Below are 24,492 nucleotides of genomic sequence, written 5' to 3' on the forward strand. Positions count from 1 at the left end.
GTCTCTTGTCAATTTCAAAAATTTGAGGTGCTCCATTTCATTGTATGGATTTTACCCTGGAACATCTGGTAAATACATGAGATAAACCAGCATTCTCAAATGATGATTCACACGAGTGCCATGATGGACAACATCCTTTGTAAATTGTACAATAATTTCCTTTGTTGCTATAAATCAAGTGATTTGGCCACTCAAAGTATCTCCGTTAGTTGTGGTTTACTAGTTTAGGATAATTTAATCTTCCACATTTGCATCATTCTCATGAACTCTTCATAAATCAAAAGAACGAACGAATTACAAAATTTCATTGAGGGAACTCGTGAATATTAAACTGGGAATGTAATTTGAGAACACTTAAGCAGCTTTTAATGATGTATAGGTACTAAGATTACCGGCGGGCGTGGTAGTCCAGTGGGTATAGTGCTGGGCTACTGACTGAATGGCCCAGGTAATGCCTCATGGTAGCCTCAGTTCCACCCAAGTCGTGTAACTTTTCAGGTAACATATTTCTGGGAAACCACCAGCAGCACTGGGTTTTTAACGTGATTACCACCTTGATCCTGCGTCAAATGTTTTATCTGATAATTTAATAGGAAAATAATACGAATGAAATACCATCATGACATTTATAAATTATTCTTCAATCCGTCCCGATCAAGTTAGATTATGTTGGACCGCATATCTTTTGAACTACTCGGACGAAAACATGAGTCAGTGCGTCGTTCCTACTCTGGTTTCCCGCTCAACTCCCCCGGCAAAAGGAATGTTTTCCTCAATTACGACCGAAAGAGATTTTAAATTATTGATTTTGATCAATGCCTTTCTCACGTCACAAAAATGTAAGATTCTGTTATATTTGTTAATGTTTCTTCGTGTTTTGTTGAATTATTAGATATCTTCTTCATCTTGAACAAACATGAAAAATATCTATGCAATATTCAAAGTAGAGGATTCTGCATCGGAAGTCCTTCTCCTCTTCTGTACGATATATTTTAGAAAGTCAGAATCAGTTATCCGATAAAAATATTAGTAAGTATTTAGTATGGCATTGGTAAATGTCATTGTTTAAGCTTACTGCACGAAGATGAGGTATGGTTACCAAAAATTCAAATCGATAAGTGTTGTCTTCAAATATTCTAAGTTAATAGTTAATATAATAATATATCCTAAATAATTTAGTCTAATATGAGAAACAAGCAACTACACCCATCTCAATGATGTATTAAGTGCAACTGGCGTCCACCCGTATGGAAGGTGGGGGAGATGGTGGGTAAGTGGGGGAAAGAAATTTCCTAAAAAACCGGGTAAAAGTTTGTGTTAAAAATTAAGGCGTGCAGGAAAAACGATATTACCCTCTACCTAGTACCAATACTACAGTTCCATTTCATATTAAATCACACTGCACTTCAAAAGTCAAGTAAAAACTTTCATTTTTAAGATCTACTTGTCTTTGGAAATACTCTCCAAATAAGCTATAGGCACTTATATATTGACACAATAACTTGTATAATATAAAATGCTGGTTGACATGGCTTCAGCATTAATAACATAGCACCAAATACATAAATACTTACATAGTACATACATTGCGCGGACTGAAACCAGGATCAAATAACCATCCAGCTGGTGACGCGATAAGAAAAAAAAACAATCACGAACCTACGACATTTACTTCAATTCCCTTCTCCTGGGTCTACATTGCGAACGGAAAGAACAGCGACATTTTCTGCTGTTTGGAGGTAGGACACTGAAAAACAGTCAATAACTGCAGGAAAACCTTCATTAGTGACACCTCCGTTTGGGCGTGAGAGAATTTCCTCCCTGGCAGTAACGTATCATTAGGTTCATCAAAACTGGTAGCTTCGTCTGTTTTCATATCTGTTAACGTATTGAATTTCAGGAGTTCCTATGAGTAAGCGATATTTTTCTTCTGTGCAAACCCATCGTCGACGTATGTACTTCACCGATAAAATTCTTAGGCGTTTCTGCTCGCACGAGTAAAAAAACAATTAAGTTCCTCATAACGATTTATAATACGAGGTCGTATCGTAGATCGAGATCGTATGTATGAAAATGCAAAGTGATGTAAAGAATATTAAAGCCTTTCTGCTCCTTAAAGAACATTATAAGCATGTAAAAGGGAGGATGTTTTACTATGGCGCACTTAGTAGTGACAAATGCCATTTCCCTGATAGTGAACATAGCAGCAGACAACATGGAAAGCAAAAAAATTTCAGTTTTTTTCAGAACCCCACTGATTTTAGCAGGGGAATACAGTGTAACTTTTTATTCAATTATTTTGACATATTGAAAGGGGTGATTCGTTTTCGTAATCGACGCCAATAATATACGATGGTCGCTTCTGTCATGTTTACTTACGCTGGTTACAGTTATTTTTCTCATATGCCACCATTTAAAGAGAACCAAATATCAGCATGGGAGGATGAATCCACTTCCAAGCCGTCCTTTCACGAGACGTATAATGGGTGTGGAGGAGTATATTTTGCCGCAGCATCGCTTGCCTACGCCAGGTAAATTTAATTAAGAAACATTTTACATTTTAAAAGTGCTGGGAACTGGATGAGCAAAATTAATTTTGACTAACGTATAATTTTTATCTAGACATATATGGTACTGCACTCGCTTTAATTTATGATGAGTTTCATCGCATCGCAAAAATAGTATTTTAATGGAATGATTTCGCTAAATATTAAAAATATATTAATTATGGGTTGAACTTCGCACACCGTAAAGTCAAGTAATTTGCATCATGAACGGTGAGTTGGAAGATTGGACACAAAACATGGAAATGTTTAGATTTTGGGCGGTTTAGAATACATACAATACCTGAACATTCGTCTCATAAGTTTCGACGATAAATATTATTGATTTCACATAAATCATAAACACAGTAGTCAACCCGAAAGTCGGTTTGGTAGGTGACGGTAGAGAGAGTTCACCCAGTACTAAGCCCGACAGCGTGTGAAATTCACCCATCAGGGTAGGGGGGTCAGTTTCTGTCCCTGTGCCGGTTATGGTTTCCCAGGAAGATCTGGTACCCGAAAAATCACATAGCTTGGGTGGAACTTGCCCGGGAATCGAACCCGGGTCCTACAGTCAGTCGTCCAACGCTATACCCCTGGACTACCATGACCCACTGATTAAAAATATGTTTATGAAATGAAATTTAATTCCATAAAATATAATGTTTATGCTTATAACATAGAGTGTAGTCATTATAAGCCAAAATTCAGATTGCTGTTTACAAACTGTATTCGTCGGACAATTCGATGAGCATCCGAATCCTAACGTACTAAACACCGCTGTGTGAACTTGTAGAATAAATTCACCCGTATGAAAACCCCAAATACAATAAATTCTTCTTACAGTGATTTCCTAATTTAAGTAATTTTATATGGTTCGCTTTCAGGGGAATGAAATCAGTGGAAGGACAGTCGACGCGAAAAAAATGAGGCGAAATTAAAGATGCCTAATTAATTTTTCAATTTCATAAACTAATAATATGGTTGGGAGTTTTAGCCTTAGTGTTTATATTTTTCATTTAGCTTTAAGATTTGCCGAGAAAGAGAATAAATAAGGACTAACTTCAAACTTGCGGAGTTTGGTCTAGATATCGGACAAAGGCGCGTGACCGATTTAGTTGCTATTTACGTCTACCTCTGACGCCTGCCAAAAAATCTCTTCGAAGGGGTGTGTGCTACGGGGAGGTGGCTTCTGCAAATGGAACAAGCGAGGGAGAAGACTTCTCACTCCTTCTTCCTTAGCACATCTCGGTGACCCTTTTCCAGCGTTTTCGTGTCCTATAACGCACGTTTTTGCTCAAGTGTGAACTCTTTCTTGCGTTGCTAGTACATGGCACATGGGAGGGCAAAGATCGTATCTCATCATGGTACAACCGTTTTACTAGAGATAAATGAAATGAGTAAAAAACACCTACAGTGTTTATAACTGTCACTTTATTACCTATTAATCGCGTGATTTTTCACGAATCAGAACGCAAGAACCTTTTCAGCTGAAGTCTCTCTGATAACAGTGATCTTAACATAGCCATGCATTATAAACCAGATTCGCTTCAAACAAACAGGATGATATTCTAAAGGAAATGTGGAAAAATAAGTATTCTCTCCTTCGCATTCTTTCAAGAACTGGCAAAGCTTGGTTGCACCACACTACTTAAAATAAAATCCAGTTGAAACCAATACTTTAGATTGGGAACGGAGGATGCAGGCAAGCAGTAAAATCTGATTGATTTAAGCAAATTACAAATTTTTAATTCACAGTTACACACCGTAGTGCATTCCCCTACTCAAGTAGAAGATGCACTACGGTGGATTCTTGATTCTGCCTATTTCTAGCCATTTTCTTCTCTCCCTCAAAAACTTTCTTTAAAAATCGACTCTTCTTAACACATACACAATCTAAGTCGCTTTTCCCTCACCTGACATTCCCTCAAAAACGCACTCTCTTCCTTAACAAAACTTCCTCATTTCCCATCCAATCATTCCAAATGACCTTCAAAATTTCCCATCACAATTCCACATGCTTCAACACTCTTTTCCTCAGTTTTCATTCATGTCCACGCCTATGTCCCAGAAATCCGTTGCATAAAAGTGAGTTTGCAATGCAAACGTTCCACAGTTCTTTTCCAGTTTATTGACCGCCCTTGTTAAGTCCATCTACCAGTATTGCCAAGTCATCTAAAAATCGAACACTCTTTTTCCTCATCTTGCCTATCTCAATGCATAAACTCCCGAGTTTTTTTTAAAAATTACCTATCCTGTCTATGTATACCGAGTTATACTTGTGATAAACAGTACCCGCGTCCCACCCCTCTTCATAGTGCCACTATTCGAGACTCTTTGCCCTATATTGCCTATTCAAAATACCTGTCAGTTGCCATGAGTAGCCTTAAGTTAGGCACTGAAGTACAGGTCACCCATGAGCGATGCTCGAAAAACTCTCGGAAAGGCGAACAAAACGAAGTTCTAATCTTGCCGTTACAAGATGTGGCCACAAAATGGTAATTGTTGAAATCTAAGTCACCTTATAAAAAAATAACTTTAAAAAACTCATCAAAAATGTGATATTTCCGTGATATTCTGAAGAAATCAGTAGAATTCCGCCGGCACTAATTTGCATTCGCTGCGGTAATTTATCTTAAGATGCATCAATTATACCTGAATTTTAATCATTGACCAGTTTTGAGTAGGGAAATCTATTTAATAATAAACGTAGAGAAAATATTGTTCTCGGATGTTAATGTAATACCGTATTCGAAAATAATCAACTTCAAAAGAATTAAAACGCGATTTTAGCGAGAGCTAAACGGCAAAATTACCCCTGACAGAGTATTTGAAAATATAAAACACCACAATTCATTAGCAATGTCTGAATTGAAAAAGTATTCAACTCAATATGATGAACATGAAATTTCCCACGCACCAGCACCTTGATTGGGGGGGCTATGACCGTTAGCAGGGACATCACTGAGCAAATAGTACGTCTCTCGGCCGGGGAAGCACTACATCAATCGGTGCTAATTGAAAGCCTAACGCAGCCGTCATTCACACCTATCTCTGGTGTTAGGCGATTTGCTCTTGGCAGGACGAAAATGCATCCGCACCATATAAGAGTTTTCGGTCAAGAATTCTGCATGCACGCTGCCGTCCACAAAACATATGTAGTAGACGTCTAAAAAGGGAGAATAGGCAGATAACCCAACTTATTTATGTTATTCAATGAATCACTACAAATAAATGATATTTATAATCATACGGGGACCACCGAAATTATCCGTTCACAAATCACGAACTTGACCTTATGCTTTGACCCCTGAAAAGCGCATTCGGCTACGAGGGCCGCATAACTTACAGGATACGCGCACAGCCAGATATACTAGCAATCATTATCCTCTTTGCTATAGTATTTACACACAGAAAAGCCAATGAAAATGTTTTTATTCATTATTTAAGTACTAATTTGAGTTAGGTACGAATTTAGATAATTTAAACTGCGAATTCATCGTATATTAAAACAAGGAACCAGTTAATTCTACTACCACCTTCTTAAAAACGCGATCACTAGATTGGTAATTATTTATTACTGCTATCCATCTACTTAGGGAAATTTTAGCACCGTATACAGTAATTTATTTTATGGATGTTTTAGGGCATTTTGTTTAAATCATTTTAATATTATCCTAAGCTATTGGCGCACGTTGTTCCATCGGGATCATTGCTCAAAATAGATAGTGCACGAATGTAAACTTTCCTGCTTGTTGGTAGAACCGATACTAAATGTATTGATTTATTTTTAACCAGCCCATTTAGTCGAAAAAGAAATTAGCCCGCCGGAAAAATATTCTAATTCTTCCAATCAACATCGAGGATGCATCGGCCTGTGATATAATGGCTTTCTTGCACTGAACCTAAGTTACCACTTGGCTTCGGCTTTCACGAGAACGTGAAACCCAAGTCTTCGCACAGCTATCTTTCATTTTAGCCATTAGTATACAGTTCAACTAAACCGAATAGTCATTTGTACCAGAATCGCATTATTATAACGGGATACAATTTTCCCTTGAGTGTGATCTCTTGGGTGACTAACACCTGTCGCATTTCAGAAATGCCATTTTTCATTTAATCCACATCATAAATTACATATCCATGGTAGCAGCGTTTTTATGTATTTTAGAGGATATTGAAAGTCTTATTTGCGCTATTCAACTTTTTTCTACTGGAAAATTGCCATTATTTGCTTCTCAGGTGTCGTGCATTCACCGACCGTACCGGTTGATTAATGATGTTTCCTCCACATTGTCCTCCTTTTACCGCTGTTTCGCGCTCGAATTCATTTCCTTATGTACGTAAAGAGAAATTACATGCATATAAAAGTCGAAGGAGGGAATGTGAGACCCAGGATACAACTCGAGGCAAGGGCGAAAGAAGAAATTGAAATGGTAGGAGAATGACAGGTTAACTATTGCGGGAATGCTACGGACGAAACCTATGCAAATCAGACACTGTTCTAATTCAACGAGAAGATAGCTACAGAGAATCACAATAACACCTGAATGAAAGGGGTACAGAGACACAAACAGCTATGGTAAACGTTACAGATGTTAGGCCCTAGAATTGCATATGATTAATTACATTGTCTCAGGTGAGAGAAGCAAGTTAACCACCAATTTTATTCGCATAGACATGGCTTAGCAGAGCAAATTGGAACACTGGGAAAGAAATTACGGCGTTCCTCTAAGACGACAAAAGATATGGTAGCAAAGCCAAGGCAGTCCATGGATAAAATCAGGGTACTTTTCTAAATCACCTAAACATTTTAAAAATACGGTCTGTCGCGCATTTAAAGTATCGTTGTCGGCTGTTGTGAATATTATCAAATCGCCAATAAAACATCTCTCACGAGGTCGAGAGCCTTACTGGCCTCCCCACGAGTTTAATGGTCCCACTTTATGCATTTCGGCTGAATATAAAGAGCACCCACCCAAGATCTCAAGGCATACGACATCGGCGTATCCTTCAACCGTTTGACACTACTAGAGTCCACTCCCCTCCTCTTGTGAGTATTCTCGGTTTCGCTTTGCACACGTGATCAAAAGGCGTCACTTATGAGGTCACAAGCGCGGGCCTCTCTCAATCAGTCTCGCCTACGAAACGGTAGGAGGAGGGGACTGGACAGAGATTTGGCATCGCGGCGAAGATTGCGCACAGGGGAGGCCGCTTTCTTGCCGGAGCAACGAATTCCTCGTGACTCCAACACGCGCCGGCTACCTAAAAACGCTCTGCGAATGAATTCACTGTCACAAATCGGCGATACCGATTGAATTGAGCTTGCAAGTGCAAGTAATCCGAAGATGGTGGGAGGAAGGAATTTTATTCTGGGATCGCAAAAATGGAATAAAGGCTATGAAACACTCGACCCTTTGGATAAGGATATAATTGCCGTTGAGGTGACATCTTGATGAAACGTCTTCCTCGAGAATGACTTTTAATGCAATTGTTTTCAAGTTACATCTCGGGGAATTATTCCATGAAAGGAATAGAAGTATATTTTCCATGACCAACAAAAATAATTATCAGAAGCAGGAAATCTCCAAATTATACTTCCTATACGTATGAATTTTTATTTAATTTTGTCAATAAGATAAACAATTTTTTTAAAAAGAAGATATATGATATTTGATCGGAAATTGCCTGAACAAATAAGTCTGCATACATACGTGCAGTGTAGGTGCCTCGATCATTTTGCCGGACCATCAATATGTTCTGCAATTCGAGAAATTCCAAGGCCATACTGTGGACATTCAATACTTTGTCAGAGGTAGATCGACGAAGGCAGAGAGTGCAGACACCAGCAAGTGAAAACTTATCGGTCAGTCAATAAATGAACCTGCGTACCAGCGGGATAAAATATCACTTCGAGCACCATCCTTAGAAGAAAATGATGATCCTGCATCTGAAAGAGTGACTTGAGATACCATGCTACAAAAATCTGACGAGACATTCCTTTTTTGATTAAATGAAATATTTATATGGAACGATCCCTCTTTAAGAACCAATGGGCCATTATGGTCCTTGCCATCAACATATGCAAACATACACAATAGCGCGGGTATAAAAAGACTCATACGTGTACTACATCCATACATATTTAGGAAGAGAACCAAGAGGATCAACTATCAGCCATATCGATTAAATAGTAAAAAGCGAAGAGTAAATTTCCCGTAATCAGTGAATTAAAAAGAAGGATAAAAATTTTGAAAGTATCAGATATTCGCCTTAAGCTACAGTAGAAAATAAACTCCTCCAGCACCAACTTCCCTGACTAGAAAAATGTGAAGTACTAACAAACGGTTTTGAATCTTTCACGACGGATAACATTCGCTATCATTGGTCAAACCTAACCAAGCAGAGATTATCTTTCGCTGGACGCTATCATCTTGGCTATTCTGTAGATAACTAAAAATAGAAACTAATAGACTTTCGCTGAACAGTGCATGCGGATGTAATGGCGGGGAAAATCTACTTAGGCGGTGGGTCACTATCGGTCTCAGTAGATTGGAATTATCATGGGCAGAGCAATAGGAAAAATATTTTACCATCGATCCCTAAAGTTGTGAACGAAACGAAGGGGAAGAAGTTTTCTAGAAGGCGGAAGGCTAATTTAAACGTTCAATTTGGAGGGTAAAATCTAGAACAGGTAGAACAATTTACCCATCTTGGAAGTGTTTTGGACCTAGATGGTCAAAGTGATACGGCTATCAGAAGAAGAATTGTGATGGGCAAAGGTGCTTTCACGAGAAGGAGAGACTTGATGACAGGGATGCTGAATAAGGGTGTTAAGATAAGATTAGTGAATACTTGGACATGGAGTGTGGTTTGCAAAAATGGTTTAGGAGAGCGAAAAATTGGTCGTAAAAAGCTGATAAGATGGAGGCTTTTGAGACGTGAGTGTGGGGGGAACGATAAAAAAATGGACGGAAAAGAAAACAAAGTAGGAAGTACCTCGCATGAAGGGGGAGAGAGGATTGACGCGAGAAATCAAAGGAGATAGTAATTGTGGACGTACGGAATTTTAATTGGAGATGGAATTTTGACGTCCGCGACACATGGGGGAACATTAGGAAAGCGAGAAAAAGGGAGAAAAGGAAGGCATCTAGGACGGAATGAAGGGAAGTAGAATGTCTGCGGAATTGAAGTGTTGAGTATAGTGTGGGTTCAGATTATCTTTTGGGCGAGACTAAGAAATGTAGGGCTGTTAAGTTTGTGTCCATCTACCTTAAACGGAGGACTACCTAAGAATAATAATATCCAATACGAAATTTCACCTCACGGCACATTCCCAGATCACATTTTTCCTGGCACGGGCATTTTCCATGTCTCGATCATAGGGAGGTAAGGTAGAGGGGCAGATAACCTCAGAGAACAACTCAGGATAATATTGAAATGTTGTTCTTCGAGATTAAAGCAAATATTAGTCTCGCAATAGTTCAAATCACAACATAATTAATTTACGCATTATGAGGACAAAAATATGTTGATCCTGTTAACTTTCGAGGAAGTGATTATTTATTTAATACTAAAAATTGATCAATCAGTATCTTCAACTATAACGTAATATGGACACGCACCCATTTGATTGCACTACTGAAAAACGAGGTCGCCGATCAGGTTTCATATCTACTATAGGAATGACGATGATAACATTTCCCCTATCATGCCCGTTATCACACACTCGTACGTGCAATATAGACGAGTCGATTGTGATCTTTAAATTAAAAGCGTTCCTTCGTTCTTTATAGGCTCTTATTCTTCAAAGAAGCTTAAATAATCTCTATTATTATTAAATAGTTATACTAATAAAATAATAAGGTCATATTATTAAAAATTAGACGCTAAATACCCAGTGCTTTTCGTGTTTATTGCATATCCAAACCCAGAATTTGGAAAATATTTCGAGATAGAAACCAAAGAAGTTATTATCACTAAGTTCATTAAATCGTCTGACACTAACTAAACATAAACCCGCAGGTCTAAAGGAATCTTGGGGAACTCATTGCAAAACTTCAGGAAATCCATTGTTATTGCTTTCTTTTTTGTAAAAGTTGATGTATTGAAATATTTAACTTCACAGACACCTAGAAAAAGAGTTAAAGGTAATTTAAGTAGAGTGATAAACCTAGCCAGTGGCTTTTCAACCTTGTAACACAAGAGACTTAAGTATGTCAGTTCTCCATTAAGAGTGGTTTTCTCCCTATTATGTAGTTTTCTCCCCATGTAGTTTTCCTCAACAGGCTTCAGCTGAGTAGGTAAACTTTTAACAGGCATTGTTTATTGCGATTTCGAAATTTTAGAAAAAAGTTTCTGTTAGCTCTCAGAGAGGATACTTATATTTAGCAGTCTTTCACTAGCTGAAACATATTAGGCTAATACTGTATTGCAAGAAGGCAAGAACGATTGAAGTAACTGAAACGAAATCACTTTAGCATAAAATTAAAATGGATAATTTTCATTTCTAATAGAAAATTGACCACTAGCCTTTACAACTAAATGCCATAATTGGCCATGAAGACTTATGCTCAAATTCAATCTCTTTTATTCCACAAAAAGATTTGGTATAAGAAAATGAAAACACTTGCTTTGAGCTCAAATTATTTGGATTGTAATAAATCTAGACACTTCACGTTGGGATTGGGACCGACCAGCAAATACAGGTAGTTACCTCGCAGGAGCGTGGTTATAAAAAGCTAAGGAAGTACGTATGGTGCTACTCGGAAGTGAAGGACACACATGTGCACGTGGACAGGGAGATTTAGCACCGATGATGAAAAAATGTGGGACCAAGAGACGATTATATTTTTTTTAATCACGCAAAATGAATCCAATGCTGCGACTGGCTGCATAATGAAGACCCAAGACGAATTAGTGAACTCAGGTCTTTCATTGAGCCAAGCGAGAAAAACAATGGAGAAATAGGGGAGAGATGACGATCAGGCGAGAGACAGTCGCAGTAAAAATCCCAGTTCACCTAAAATCAGACTTGGGGGAGGGTCACTGCAGGTAGCTACAGTGATTACGGTGGAAAGCGCTAGCATCACTGTTGCCATTAATAACAACACAGAAAAACTCCAAAAACAGGGAGACCAATTCCCAAACCAGCAAAACTCCAACAGCGCTGGCAGCAGCGAGTGATGAACGGTCACCTACCCAGCTTTTTCAAAAACAATAAGTAATTTAATAGTTATCACATTAAATAAATATGCACTGGATTTAGAGCCTGCGTACTCATTCGGGGATCCATACCGTTTAGACAACATGAAAATGCGTGATGCCTAAAAGGTTGTGGTTCCCTCTCCGCCACGTTCCGAGGGCGGCAGCTGCCGTGGGTTCGCCTGCTTTAATAAGGATAGACGTGGCTTATTGCCGTGAGTAGATATCGTAAAGGAGATCCCTGCCCTGATGGGTGCTACGAGGGCGTACGCTAGGAGAAATGATGCCCAATCGTCACACACTGAAAGGCTAGCCTTGGGAGTCGTAGTCATTTTAATAATTAAATGTCGTACCAAACAACCCGACAACAATCCAGTATCTTAAAAATAGATGTTTCGGAGGATAGATCACTCTACCACGACATGTAATGGTCAAGGAATTCGTCCACAAGGACGCATCAGAACACCACTTCGTGCACTCCTCAAACCGGCGGCAAAGTTCCCCAGACAGAGGGGTGTAACCGGAAAGAATAGTGTACTCCAGCTGTACAAGAATGTTTTAGATTCATGACATCCTAATAGCAAAGTTTTGCACAGGGACAGGAGAGAAACAATAAAGAGCTACTCATACGAGGAATTGGCAACTTAAAATTGCAATAATTCAATTATCAATCAGAGCGGTTTGCGTTTTGTTCCCAGGGTAGAAAGAAGCGCAATGAATTCAAGAGGCGAGTAGGAGAGGGCGGATAACAGAACGTGGTCTACCATAAAGAGGTTTGTTGGGGTGCTCCTTGCTCTCAAGGTCAGATTGAAGAGAATATACTGCCGATTCTTCGCAATAACGAAAAATGTGCTCACGTAATCATCTGAAGTACATAAAATCTTTTTGTTGGGTTATGAGGGCGATATCGTACGGAAATTTTAAGCCATCGCAAGAGGCAAAATCGACAATAATGATATTAATCAGCATTACCTTGCCGAAAATATGACACAATCCCTTATAAACTCAAAAATTTCATAGATGACTTGAGTCAAAATTATGGTCTTCAGTGTAACATTACATGACGGGTCAGGCTAATGAAGAAATTTCCCTAGATGGAATTCCCATTCATGTGAACCCGGCACCATTCACTTTACCCAGAAAACCGATCCACAACGGCGGCCAAGTGCTTTCGCAAGATGCAGTTATAATGCAATTATTTTATCCTACGAACTGTCGAGTGGCAGATTAACGTGCAAGACTAATTTAAGATAAAGGATTGTCAGCTGATTGGGCGCAGACGAAACTGCAAAACTGATAGACTTTCGACGGAGAATGAGTACCAATTTAAAAAAATGTCGGCGATTCTGTTGTTTTATTTATGACTCAATCTGACAGAGTCCTATTTTATTTGCCATTCACACATGTACTTAAGCCTGCCGATGGGGTACCAGACGAGGTTTTGCGCTCCAACCAATCATATTAGCACGTTCTCGGGATTCAGTGGAGGTACGTGATACCTAGAATTGACGGAAACAAAACATTACCATAGAGGCGATTATGTAGAAATTATCATGGCCATTCAAGTTAATCACATTTACCTACCGTGAATATCATAAGTTCGTCGAATATATCCGTGACTGCGCTATATAAAAGCTCTATCTAAAAAGCAGTTTTGAATCCTACCACAGCCAAATAATTGTGTTCGACCACTTACCACACATTACCGACCCTAAACAACTTAAATTCAGTTTGTAAGCTACGAGGGCAATTATAAAACTGAGGTCTCCACTTTATTTTTGAAAATAGAACGTGTCTTCAGAGACGATGACAGGTGTTCCTTCAACTTAGGGAAACAAGTGGTAGTCACTGGGTGCCAAGTGTGGACTATAGGGAGGGTGATGATGCCCCACCTAAACAGTTGTGGCTTGAAAGTGACAATATGACGGGCGACGGTGGGGGGAGCATTGTCAGCAGCAGCAATGAGCAGGTTTACGACCTTGCTCAAAATTCCTCTCCTCCGGTTCTGAAACGCCCGTCTCAGCATTTAAAGTGTTTCACAATACCTGCCAGTGTTCGTTGTGGTCCCAGGAGCCATGGAGTCGACCAACACTACCCCTATCGATCCAAAACACCGCGGCTCGGGCAAGGAGGAATGCTTTCTACTCCTGAAAAATTGGGAGACTACAATTTTGTCATTACTTTCGTACTTTTCTTATACCATCCAGGCGACAGTCGCAAACAATACACACTACGCAATTATCACAGAAACAACCATGCCTAGTTTAAAGAATGAATTTAGGCATCAAATTGGTGCATAGACACGAGGATACGAACAGTATAGTTCATACGTCCCTTAAAGAGAATTGAGATAAATCTGAATACATGTAGCAAATTTGACTTTCTGCGCCAGAAAAAAATACCTAAGTGCTGCCATCACTGACGCCATCGGTGCACCAACAGCGTTAGTACGCCAAGAAACCCCCCATGACATTTACTCAACGTACTAAGCTGACGTATTTAAGTTACTTAAGAAGCAGAAATTAAAACAATGAAAGATTTGAAAAGGAATGGACTATAAAAGCAACAAAAATAACGCAGACATATATTTATTATTACTGCATAGTACCCTGCAAGCCATCGCTAGGGTTAGTGGCAAGGGATGACTACAATTCACAGATAATACATATCCTTTCCTCACATGCACGTTTGTAAATAAGTTTAATTGGTAAATACAAATTGGACTAGGAAGATTTAAACAAGGTCCATGGATTGCATATTAAATATCAATGCTACAGGGTTTTCAATTTCTGTGTTGAGAATTCGGGGGCGGGAAACTAGTTATATTTCATGGAGGTTTGTATAATCCGCGTTTGCCCACCAAATTATTGTGTTTAAATTTCCCCTTAATTCAAAAGTGAATTCTTGTTTCCTGCAGAGGACATAGACATGGGGCCATTGGTAATGGATATGTATCTATACTGCCAAACCATAAAACCTAGTAGGGAAACATTACTTACGTAATTCTGATACCTTATCGTTCGTGGGAAAAATGGCTTCTCACATATTATCTGTTCTACTCTTAATTTCTTTAATTTTATTTACATGATCTCCCCTAACGTGGTACGATTGGGCTTATAATACTTTTTGAACATCACTGAAGGGGCAAACCTTTAATTTATGCAAGAGGTATAATTGTAATTCAACATTCGCTCCGTGAGTAATTCCCTTATAATTAATTATGATGCGCTATTCAGTTTATCAAAACGTTCCACAATTCTAGCTCGCTCTACGCTGCTCGCGATCTAATTCCCCAATCAATCCGACTTCATGGGGATCCCATATACTAGCAACATATTCTAAACTAGGCCTTGGGGAAGAAAAGATAACTCCAAGAAAAATATTATACGTTGATCCAGAACATGCACGGTACGCCTACACTTAACTAATGATGAAAAGGCCAACTAATGTAAGTTAATTCATTCAAGAAGATGCCGTAAATTTTGGGGTTTATGGTTTGCCTGTATAGGTACATATCCATTTACAATTGTCCATGTCGACGTCCTCTGCAGGAAACAAGAATTTATTTACTTCTGGCATATCTGGGACATGCAAACGCATAATTATTTGGTGGGCAAACACGGATAATACGAGCCTCCATGAACTATGACTTGCGTTTCCCTCGAATTCGCAAGATCAGAAATTGAAAACGCGGCAAGTTTGATATTTTATTTATAAAACTTATTTATTTCTACCTAGTCCAATTTGCATTTACGCACAGTATTAAATCAACTTATTTAGAAACGACATACAAATTCACACAATGAAATCACGAGGTGTAATGTAGACTGCGATACTCCTAACCTTGCGCAAGTACGACGGGCGTAACAATGGTCAGGCCCAGAGTTAATTGACTTACTATCCAGATTTTGAACAATACCAGTTCCTAGAAAGTTACGACAAAAATAAACTGATTACACGAAATCTGAACGAAGTGCAAGATCGGAGGAAGTACTAACTTTTGATCTTACCTGATGTAAACCATATATGAATCATCTAAGACTATACGAAGTTTCTGTTTACCTGGACCTACGAGCGAAAAACATTTCCTTTGTCAAATTAAATATTCACACACTCAGTAGGTGGCCCAAATTTATTATTATTGCAGAGCACCTTGCAAGCCACCGCTAGGGTGCGACTAGGAACGTGCCAGTACATGTTGATCACAATCTCAGCATCGCCCTAAAAGGCCCATCACCTCGCAGTGAATATGATATAGACGATACGTCTAAAGAGCGTTAAGTTCCCTCCAGTCCGTAATCAATTAGTAGAAACCCAAAACAGACGTGTCCATTTAGAAGTATGATTATACCTCGACGGCGGTAAAATATAATGAAAATACTGACATTGCTGACGTTTAAGTAAGGAACATCCGCAGACATAATTCGAGTACTGACATCACGAGTTAAATTGCGCGCCTTGCCCGACCACTGACTTCGTCATTATCAGTAGTTTTCGGGCAGGCCATGACAATGATCCGACTCACGGGGACTACCGATACAAAATTGTACGTACTCACTAGCTGAAGAAATAAGACCCGTGAACATCAAATTCACCTTCACCACATTCGAGGAATTCAAAACAATTCCATTATCTCGGTGACCTTGCGTACTGATAATTTCACATACGCGTTTCACTCGAAGGGTAGTTTCAGGACAGAAATCGCGCATCTCATACGTCAGCGGATTCCTAAAAAAAAGAGTAACAATACCAACAAACGGGAGAATCGTCACTGCAGGACTTCTGCGGTGTAACCTTTTACAATGTGACTACAAGGTCAACTTCCTTAACTAACAAGGTAAATCTTTTTCAGTACGGCCTCGTCACAAATTAGATACACGGCCACGATGTGAAGCACTTTGCCATCTAAGAGAAAAACGCGCTGATATCCTGAAAATAAATTTAGACAACGATTGCATGTATTACTGCAATGATTTCAGTTTTCTTGTAAGGCATGAATGGAATTAAAATAGTAGTTTAGGGCCTAAAAAATAGTTACCAAAAGCATTGCATCTAATTTTGTAACAAAGGCATAAACACCATGATCTGCGAACTAAATATCAAGTGAAAACCACAGTTCAATCACGAATACCCTACAAGTCGAATCAGTTATTCTATTAAAAAAAAACAAAATATTTCACCCAATTATGACGGCCGTCTACCAGTTAAACTTCTAAGGGAGGCTAAACAACAGCACGGCATTGGGCAACATTTATAGCAGCGACCCGAGAAGCCCGGCGAGGAATCGCTGCCACGCGCTTGGCGGCCATTCAAATGCTCCACGTAACAGCTGGCAACGAGAGGCAAATTGTGTCATCGAGGCACGCGTAGCCCTTCAACGATGTCGTAACTTAGCCCCAATTCAGCATCTCCAAATAGATCAAAAAGCAAATTTACTATACTGAAAGGAAAAATATTACGGGCCACAGAACCAGACTGACCAAAACTGCTTTCGGTGTTTGTAGGCGCCACGCCCGATTGGTTCAACACCTGTCCAACGTAAGGTCATTTGCTCCTAGGATTTTTTCGTTGGCAACGGCATTAACCCACTGAACATGAACAATCAAACAATTGATAAGGCAAGTGGCCAAGATCAGTTCTGGCGCTTGCGGCGGCATTTCATCTCAGACACGTGGATGGATGAAAACTTGCACCGACGCACATAAGTAGGCGAATTGATACCCGTCAAATCAAGCAAAGCAATTAGGTCAACGTAATTATTGTAAGGAATGTAGGAAAGAACCTACGAATAAGTAGGGGTCATTGTAAACTAGCCCAACTAAACAGATTCAAGCACTTTCGCTATCTAATTCGATTCTCATCTCAAATTCCCTAAAAAAAAATAAAAGGCAAAATCAATGGTTATCTTAACATGGGGCACCGTTCACAACCCGATGTCAGTAACATTACCGAACGACTCGGCGACCACGGTGAAACTAGAGTTAATCCTAGTAGTAACCCTCTCTATATGAACGCTTCGTGATTGACTAATGGCTTATCATGCTGACGTTAATACCAATATTGAGACGAATAATTTAGATGCGCCTGGTGCCTTTTCTACATAACTTTGCTAACGAGAGAATGTTCCCCCATCCGAGTGCCGGCAACAAAGTTTCGAAAGCTGTTTGCCCACATACCTGGATCAACAACTTTGAAAACTAACCGCGACTAATAATTCAATATTTGCTTGAGTGTTCACCGAACAAATTTCGATCACGTACGACGTCACTTAACTACTTTTTACAAGTAATAGGGATGAATAAATGAATAAGGGTAAGAAATAAAAGCACAGTTGGGTCTTTCTATTTTTATTGTCATCGAAGACTTTGACAGCAATATATATACATATTATTTAACTCCTACCTTTTTTACGACAACGCTCCCAAATGGAGATGGAATTTTTTCTGTACTGAAGAGGTGGTAAGGCGGGAGGTACGGAGGTAGACAAACAACGGAGGAGGTGGCAGTTTTTTAAATATCATTCGTCGATTGTCCGACTCATTGGGGGAAACTCGCAGGACCTGCTGCGATGCGAGAGAGATGAAACGGGAAAGAAGTGTCGTGGAGCCGGACTCCAGCAGTTGGATTTTCAATAGGCGAGCAGGAGACGAGGCGACACTACCACGGTGACCGTTCTTTCTCCAACTCGAAGGGCCGACTCTAACACCGTCCACACACACTTAGGCAACAGTGAATGCGCGCGCGAGCGAAGGCATCATTCAACGGAACACTACACACACACACACACCCACCGAAGATGGACCCAACTGGGTATTAACTCCCTTTTTTCCTTCCTCTCTCACTCTCCGGGATACTGCTCGATTGTGGCCAAAATGGGGACTGCCGTGTCGTCTGAAGGGGAAAAACGATGACACTTCAAAAAAACGAATGGAAAAGACGAAATCAAAGCGCTTGCTTGGGCATCCTCACAGATGCCAAAATATTGTGGTGCGCGTAAGCCCCCGCTCGCTCCTAAAGAACATTTAAAAGTGGTAAAGAACAACTACACATGCCCCCTACGTTCCCCCTCCCTCCCGAGCCCCCCAAAGTCAACTTTTGCTGCCGCCCCCACCAACTTCCCTCCGCACCATCCCGCGGACTGCTGCTTCCGCGCTCCCTCTTCCCATATCTCTCTCTCCCTATTCCCATCCTCCCGTCTGCATCCACATTGCCCGACTTCTTCAAAAGTGCTCCTCCCGCCTGTCTCGGTGCTGTTCAGTGGCAAGGGGTGGCAGGCTGGTGGTGGTAGTGTTGGGAGGGCGGGTTGGGAAGGACGGAGGGCCGAGAAGACGCCCTTTAGAAGATAAAGGCCTTGATCTCGTCGTACAGCACGAGAACCAACGCTCCACCAGTTCCTCGAAGGACGTTGGAGAAGGCTCCCTTGAAGAAAGCTCCACCACCTTCACTGCGGTAGATCTTACCCCAGCAGTCAATGGTGCTCTTGTACATGACCTCACCCTTTGCCCTTCCAGACTGCATCATCATTCTCCTCCTCACGGTATCGAATGGGTATGACACGATACCAGCGACGGTGGTCACGGTCTGAAAAAAGCCACCAAAAAAACGACTGAAATATTACTGGGGGAACCCAATGAGACTACTGAAATAATAAAGGACAGCTACCCAACCTAAATCAATGAAAACTATGGTTCATAAAGGTGCTGTATTTCAATAGTTTACCCGTTTGGCAAACATTGTGCATGCTTTCGCTTGACATGAAAAGGAATGACCCTGATTCCCTTTCTACCAATTTTTTTAATCTGGTATTTGGCCTGGCCAGTTATGGCTTACTAAAAAATTATCCCCTAGCATAAATATTAACGGAGTACGACAATTCAATACTTGAAAAAAAATATCAACAAGCACTAAGATTGTGGAATTTTGCAAAACTTTAAATCAAATATTGTCAACTGTTTACCATGGTCCATGTCTTCTAATGCACATGAAAGGCACCTACAGAAATTTGTCAATTAAAATAAGTCAACCATCACATCACCAAACGGGGAAAAGTGAGTCAAAGGATGGGAAAATAAAATGTAAGCAACTAAAAAAACCAATAGCCACATCAAGGGAATAGAGGAAATTTAGGGAGATAGAGGAAAGAAACATTCATGATACTGAGGGCATGAAAAGCTAAAGAATGTTAGGCAACCTGGTAAGGAGAGAAAATAGGAATGTAAGATTGATTGAAGGTGACTAATCAAAATTGCAGTGTTCATTGTCAAAACGTTTTACTTCGCCTTGTTCCGTAAGGCTCTGAGGTATACTGGTGGTTAGTATGACCATTTAAAATTCCAATGAACTGATATTGTTTAGTTTTCTGCATCATTTAAGCCACCATTGAAATTGATAACTTGGTTAATTAAGGACTAAAATCTACCATGATGATAGTTGATTGTGTCCTCAGTGCAGCTGATGTTTGGACAATTATGTCACAGTAATAGATTTGTGACGAACTTCATCTAATGTTACAGAGAGAAGATGTCATGAATTGAGGTGAATATTAAATGGAGCTACAGAACAAGTTGTTGTAAAACTTAGGTGTACGGAGTTAGTTAAGTAGGGTACCTATATCCTACCCTATGAGGTCAAGGGGACCACCAAAATTCTGCTATATGGAGGAAGAGCAATGCATTTAAATTTGGCATGAAATACAGACGGACCAGTTCAGTATCTCAAGTGACTTAGTACACCAGAATGTCCAAGGCTAAAAAAAAACAATCAGAAATTTTAATTGGGATCTCAGTGTGCAGTCAGTGTAATGCATATTAGTTTTTACCTTCAGTATTGACTATTGTTATTGAAAGTATGCCATTCCTTCATCATGGCATTCCTTCATTCATCCTGGAATTCGAAACAAATAAAATATATGTAGCAAGAGAGAAGAACCAACAAAAGAAACTCTTAGGGGGCCTAATTTAATGGAACAAAAACCCCCCACAATTCATAACCCGAAACCATATGGCTGCATTTTCATTATAATAAGCTAATTAGCAATTTATTATGAAGAATTAGACCCAATTGATTCGACTATAAGGAAAATTTCATTTAAATATCAAACAACTTATGGCTGTCTGAGAATTCTCCTCCACTATAAAAAATCTCTGCATCGAAGTTTGCTAAGTGTGACGACATCCAATTAAAGAAATTATTTTGAATAAAAAATTTTTTCCACAAATTTACCTCAACAGCTTTTCTAGTAACTTTGATTATATAATGACTTAATTTTTCTTGAAAACTTTCGAAAACTCACCGTTACAAGTTATCAGTTTTGAATAGGTTTAATTTCAAACACATTTATAAAAAACCAATGAGAAGCTACTACCCCAAATATTTTATGCTCCACATGGCCTTCCAATCCTCAATACCCCAAAGGACGTTCTTCTCTAATTGCATCCCGATTTCTGGAATAAGTTTATCACTGAAAAACCAGTATGCACTGTGAGTTACATTGACATTATTTTGACTCTGCTCCTACAATAACATTGAGACTATATTCAACAATTGAATTAACGCTATAAATTGATATTATGGTGTTTTAATCCTCTGCAAAAAACTAATTGGTTTAATGGCAATCATTTATCAGCAACATAAAAAATCAGCAGGGTTATCCTCTGTAGTTGACCAATCGAACTTAACACTAAAAAACCACAGCCGTTCTGCTGATGTTACAAGACATCAAAATTTAAGCTAGTAGCCCTCCAATTGGCATCCTATTCAAGACATTACGAAACTTTTACTCCTGGTTGACATTTAAAGTCAAGGGAGTCTACCATGTAACAGTTAAAAATCAAGAATCCACCAAACTATTTCTGACAAAGGAATGAGGACAATTTTGGGCTACTTTAGGCTTAAATGAAAACATTTTTGCTAAGCACTTATTAAAGAACTTTCATAATTTACTTGTTAAGGTTATGACAACCAATGTAACATCTTATTAACAACTTTGGCACCTGTATTATTTTACTCCCAGTCTTCAAACTTCCACCTTTAGTTGGGAATGATTTTAAAACTTAGTTATTTAATGTTTACTGAATAGCGTGATGTTTGTCAGCATTTGAACATCAAGTTCATACTTTTATGTGCACATGCTGAAAAGTCATGCTGCTAACTTTTACTGAGTTTATATATCTTTCCTCGTCTCTGAAGATCTTAACAATAGCATTTTCTCTTGGAAACAGGCCAAATGCATTTGGTGGCCTCCCCAATCAAACTGTCTAGGTAAAATCAATCCATGGATATTGGAGTTAACACATGGACTTGAGCTTTAAACCTTTTTTCCACCTTTTCCCTGCATGCATGGAAATATGTAACCATGAAGAGCGTAATTAGGTCGTCCATTGTCACTACCATAATTGTGGATTTCACCCTAGATTCTTCACTACTACACTTTTTAAAACATTGTAGGCCAAGGCAAAAACGCGATAATTTGAAAAAATAACAGATGTAAGATCACATCTACCCAGAGAAACCTAAGTTGATGCCAGGTCAAGGTATGGCGTAGCTATAGACAAAAATAATACAAGAAAATGTGCCAATTCTAAGTTGTGCGACACCTTAATCACCCTATTTCCTCACACGGGAATGAAATTCGAATCAAGATCTAAAAACCGAACATCCACAGACAAATCCAACCAACTGCACAACACGAAAGGATGGTACAGAAAATGAATTTGCCCACAAAATCCCTCTTCTTAATTTGCAATTACTACTAACCTGTGCGATGGCCCAAGATACGAGGAATGGAGTTGTTTTGGGGTTTGGCAGCATTCCCTTGGCTGTGTCAAAGAAACCGAAGTACGCAGCACGGTAGATGATGATACCCTGTACGGACACTCCAAAGCCACGGTATAAACCAGTGAGTCCATCAGACTTGAAGATCTTGGCCAAGCAGTTTCCCAGCCCACTGAATTCTCGCTCTCCCCCTGACTTGCCGATATCGGCAGCCAACCTGTGCAAATGAAAAACGTTAGCATTTCCTTTCACAGCTACTTATTTAAAAAACCACCGATGAAACAAAGTACCTTGTTCGGGCGAAGTCAAGAGGATACACAAAGCAGAGAGACGTTGCACCAGCAGCACCACCAGATGCAAGGTTTCCCAAGAAATAACGCCAAAACTGGGTGTTCTTATCAACTCCTCCAAGGAAGACCTGCTTGTACTTATCCTTAAAGGCGAAGTTGAGTGCTTGGGTTGGGAAATATCTGATCACATTGGCCAAGTTACCTCTCCAGAAGCTGAGAAATCCTTGTTCCCTAGGGATACGAACGAAACAATCGACCATACCTGGAAAAGGAAAGTGTTTTATTAGAAACGCGAACCGTTAATATTTATCATTGATCATTAACTTTTCCCTAAATCAGCACCAACGCTTAACTAAAATATAGCTTGTACTCACACAGCTTCTGTACAAGTGGTGACAATTAAGTTTGAACAATTTCAGTGACAGTTTCACTCCGAGTAAGTAATGGCATAACACGAGAATAATCAGATTGACCAAATTTCCACATGCAGTACCACTTGGCTACCTCAATATCGGGTTTCTGTCATAATAAAACAGATGTACAAATATCTCGCATGAACAAGAAAGACAATAGCTGACATTGGTAGGCGTAATACAGGGTCCGGCCATTGCGGAAACTAAAAACGGCACTCATGCCATCTGAACTGTTCTCCAAGAAAAGAATCATTATTGCACTGGTGTGCTGTAGAAACAAACCTCGGCACTTAAATGCATGAGTTTCCATCAACAAAACTGAATCTTAATAATTGAGAACACCTAGGTAAAAAAACGTTTCGCATGCATATCAGGTAGTACAAATTAGATTGATCTTTGTTGAACAACAACATGGCCACAAATACTTCAGCAAAAATCTATTAGAACGTCCTCTTCTCCACTAAAACATTATAATATACTTTTTTTTTTAATTTCCCTTTTTGCAGTAAACGTGGGCCTTCGTTAAAACCTTTCCAATATGGCTGCGCCGGTAATACTACCAAATTCACTAGAATACAAGTAGCGCTAAACCTAACCTTTTAAACATTAACACATCTCATAATCTCAGTTAATCCACTTACCCTTGTACTGCATTTCTTTGGAAATTTGCTTGGATGCATGTTGAACCTGAAGTAGCAGCTTCACACGCTCAATGGGAGCGACAACAGTTTTTGATATGGCGGCAGATATTCCACCGGCAACAAAATCCTTCATAAAGGCAACGGGATCCGTGAGGGACGTCATTTTCGGTTCTAAAAGAGGTAAACTAACGATTACACTTTGAATAAACTATATAATCAAGGATTAAGTACTTGAATATAATAGTACTTCCAGCACCTGGTGTTCGTACGTCTGCTCTGGACGAAGAGAGTGCAGCGAAAGGAAGAGGAATTCGTAGGTCGGGTGGTGTTCGAAGCGCTGTCTGTGTGACGTGTTAGATATCGACGAATGCGGAGAGCCCTTCCCCTACTTCTCCCTCCAGTCCCTTCTGCTTCCAGCCGTGGCCTCATTCCTATATCGTACAACTTAACACACGTTTCCCCATGCTCGGTATCCTGGCAGCAATTTCCCCTCCGCGGTTTAGGTGTTACGTCACTTCCCTTTCTTAAGTCTGCAAAGGTAGAAAAGTGGGGGAAATTATAGTTAAAATCCAATTATCATTAATGGTGACCCGTAATTGTTAATTTTATAAAGAATTATTCTCGCACT

At 39.6% G+C, this 24,492-nt stretch overlaps 1 protein-coding gene across 1 annotated transcript; it reads right to left on the reverse strand.

The window, feature by feature from the left end:
• Positions 1–18,159: 18,159 nt before the first annotated feature.
• Positions 18,160–24,235, reverse strand: sesB (stress-sensitive B). Its single transcript, XM_071589880.1, has 5 exons — positions 24,121–24,235; positions 23,865–24,035; positions 22,811–23,072; positions 22,503–22,737; positions 18,160–19,328 (listed from the first exon to the last, which is right to left on the reverse strand). The coding sequence occupies exons 2-5, from the start codon at positions 24,025–24,027 to the stop codon at positions 19,083–19,085; spliced, it is 906 nt and encodes a 301-aa protein (XP_071445981.1). The 5' UTR covers positions 24,028–24,035; positions 24,121–24,235; the 3' UTR covers positions 18,160–19,082.
• Between the last annotated feature and the right edge of the window lie 257 nt (positions 24,236–24,492).

This window comes from Hetaerina americana, unplaced genomic scaffold (genome assembly GCF_022747635.1).
Source record: "Hetaerina americana unplaced genomic scaffold, ioHetAmer1.1.p SCAF_4, whole genome shotgun sequence".
Taxonomy (NCBI): Eukaryota; Metazoa; Arthropoda; class Insecta; order Odonata; family Calopterygidae; genus Hetaerina; species Hetaerina americana.

Excerpts from the sequence above, each read along its gene's own strand:
- sesB (XM_071589880.1), bottom strand. The coding sequence starts at position 24,027 with ATGACGTCCCTCACGGATCCCGTTGCCTTTATGAAGGATTTTGTTGCC. Across the intron at positions 23,073-23,864 it reads CAAAGAAATGCAGTACAAGG|GTATGGTCGATTGTTTCGTT; the intron begins GTAAGTGGATTA and ends TTCCTTTTCCAG. Across the intron at positions 22,738-22,810 it reads CTTGACTTCGCCCGAACAAG|GTTGGCTGCCGATATCGGCA; the intron begins GTACTTTGTTTC and ends TCATTTGCACAG.